This window comes from Carlito syrichta, unplaced genomic scaffold (genome assembly GCF_000164805.1).
Source record: "Carlito syrichta isolate Samal-C Ts95f unplaced genomic scaffold, Tarsius_syrichta-2.0.1 Scaffold304574, whole genome shotgun sequence".
Taxonomy (NCBI): domain Eukaryota; kingdom Metazoa; phylum Chordata; class Mammalia; order Primates; family Tarsiidae; genus Carlito; species Carlito syrichta.
In genome coordinates this window covers 18,530-21,583 of record NW_007248670.1, presented here as the reverse complement: position 1 = coordinate 21,583, position 3,054 = coordinate 18,530, and the positions used below count along the sequence as shown (strand labels likewise).

At 37.8% G+C, this 3,054-nt stretch overlaps 1 protein-coding gene across 1 annotated transcript in view; it reads right to left on the bottom strand.

Annotated features, from left to right (window-relative positions):
* Positions 1–3,054, bottom strand: part of UBXN2A (UBX domain protein 2A) — a gene marked incomplete at its 5' end in the record, with an annotated part of 26,029 nt that overhangs the window by 11,088 nt on the left and 11,887 nt on the right. Inside the window, one exon of the mRNA XM_008060288.2 lies at positions 606–712. Within this exon, the coding sequence (XP_008058479.1) occupies positions 606–712 (107 nt within the window). The remainder of the gene's footprint in view (positions 1–605; positions 713–3,054) is intronic.

The window sequence follows — 3,054 nt, the reverse complement described above, 5'->3', positions numbered from 1 at the left end:
GGCTCAGGCAATCCACTCACCTCAGCCTCCCAAGGCGCGGGATTACAGGCTGAGCCACTGAGCCTGGCTTCTTTTCAATATTTTAAAAAAATTTCTACACCAGCATTTATAATACTTAGAATCATAAACATATAGTAAATGTTATAATTTTAAAGATTCTAAAGATATTTAAACAAATATGAAATAACAAAGAAGATATGGCATTAGGGAATACTTGGTAAAGTGAATTAGTTTTAAATACCATTTGGGTTGATCAGAATTCAAGTTACTAAACTTTCCTCAAAATTACAGTTGTGGTTCTCCTAAGAAAACCCATCTCATTGGGGGTGGGTGAGGAGAAATTACTTAATGGGTACAAAGTACATTATTCGGATACACTAAAAGCCCAGACTTTACTACTATGCAGTATATCCATGCAACACATTGTATTTGTACCCCTTAAATTTACAAAAATACAGAAAAAAGAGAAAATAAGAAAAGCCATCTTTTGAAAATGTCAGTTTATGAAAGAAAAAATATATATGTGTATGGGTATGTGAACATTAAAATGAATTCTTTTACATGAAACATGCCTAAAATATTCTTTTATTACAAAGACTACTTACCCCTTTTTGATGGAGTTCAGAAACTGCTGACTTGCACCATCAGAATAACTTCGGAAATCATCGTTGACTGTGAATCCATTTTTCCATAGTTTTATATTTACATCTACCTACAAAATAGTAAGAAAAAATGCATTATATTAATAAAATATAGTGGGATTAAAAGTACTTTGAAAATTTCTTCTATCACTATATATTTTATGTATTCTTTTTTTTTTTTTTTTTGAGTTGGAGTCTCACTCTGTCGCCCAGACTGGAGTGCAGTGGCCGTTCCCGGCCACTGCAGCCTTGACCTGCTGGGCTCCGGCGATCCTTCCGCCTTAGCCTTCCAAGTAGCCAGAATTACAGGCATGCGCTATCACGCCCAGCTGATTTTTTGATTTATTGTAGAGAGAAGGTCTCGCTGCCCAGGCGGGTCTCGAACCCGCGGGCTCAGGCAATCCACTCACCTCAGCCTCCCAAAGGCGCGGGATTACAGGCTGAGCCACCGAGCCCAGCTTATTTTATGTATTCTTAAGAGCAAACTTCAAATGTAAAATATAAAAAATAATGTATATATATAATATGATTCATAATGGTTAATATTTTAAATAAATCATTTGTTCTTTTCTTTGAGGGTACACATTTGAAAAAATATTCTGTGCCCTATCTGAACAGACTCAATAGTCAGTAAAGGACTTCACTGAACACTGAATTTGAACATTAAGAATAATGTACAGAAGACATACACAATGCAATACTAAGTAGCCATAAAGGACAAAACATGTCATTTGCAGCAACATAGATGCAGCTGGACACCATCATTCTAAGTGAACTATCGCAGAAACAAAAAAAATTTAATACAGCATGTTCTCACTCAACATTGGACACTTAACACTGGGCATGTGATAAAGGCAGGAACAACAAACACTGGGCATTACTAAAGGAGGGAAGGAGGGAGGGGGAGTAAGGGGCACACAACCACCCAGGTACCATGTTCACTGGGGAGGCGGGGGTGGGGGAGGGGTGACGAAGGACTAGCTTGAATCCTAAACATCACCTTCATGCAATTTACTTCTGTAGCACATCCTTACATGTATCTCTTAACTCTTAAATAAATTTTTTAAAAAGGATAATGTGCAGAAGAGAAAAAACTGTGACCAATTAATTAACGGCTATTTCCTCAAATATAAAATACCAGTGTTAGGTTATTATTAACAATATTTCAGCTGGGTATGGTGGCTCACGCCTGTAATCCCAGTACTTTAGGAGGCCGAGGAGAGAGAATTGCCTGAGTCCAGGGGTTCGAGACCAGGTCTCAACTTGGCAAGACCTCATCTCTACAATAAATCAAAAAAATTACCCAGGTATGGTAGTGTAGTTCCACCTACTTGAAAGGCTGAGGCAGAAGGATCACCTGGGCCCAGCAGGTGGAGGCTGTGGTGGCCAAGAACGTGCCACTGTACTCCAGCCTGGGCGACAAAGTGAGACTCTAACTCAAACAAAACAAAACAAAACAACAACAAAAAAACTAAACCAAAAAAACAAAGAGGTGGAAAACAGGAGAAAAATAGGAAAATTAAGAGGTTCAGTCCAATTGGTCAATATCTAAGCAAAAGTATTTTCAGACAAAACAGCAACAGAAGGGAACAAAATACCAAAGTAATGAAAGAAAACATTCTAGAATGGTAAGGCACAAGTCTCTGGATTGAATGAATAAAAAAGGAGGACCCACCTCAAGGTCCATCAGAACAACAGGGTAAAGGGAGGATTCTAAAAGCTCCCATGGGGTAAAATATGTCACAGACAAAGGCTCAGCTATCAGAAAGGTAATCTATCAATCATATGTGAAGGTAGGAGGCAAATTCGGCCTTGCAAGATTTTAAACCATCTATTTCCCATGCGCTTTTTTTCACACACCCTTCTTACATAAAGCTGCTTCAGGATAAGCTTCATAAAAATGCAAATATAAAGGGAGGGTGGGGGGTGACTGGGAGAGGCATAGAACTGAGTCATCATGACAGACAAGAATACTTAGGATCATAGATTCCAGAGCAAGAACAGTTAGTTACCCCAGGGGGCAACCAGTCCACTGTCAAAAGGAAGGTTTTACCACAGCTGTCCCTCCGAAAATATTTAACTGTGAGATCAATGTGTTCAAACATACTGGGAAGAGATACAGCCATCTCTCAGAGTATGGGAATGAATTAATGGTAGATATAAAGAAAATAAGCCAATGGGGTGGGGGAACAATTATTTACTAATTTCAATGAAAAATGTAAAAGCAATAAGGAAAAGAAATATGCTACATGTCTGAATTATGCTGTCTGCCATTTATGAAGTTATAAAGGTATAAACAACAATAATTTATTTAAGCCTCAACTGTGACATGACTACGTTAGAAGAATGTGAGGAGGTGATTTGGGAATAGAAAGAGATAAATTTTCATTTTTTTTTTTTTTTTTTTTTTTTT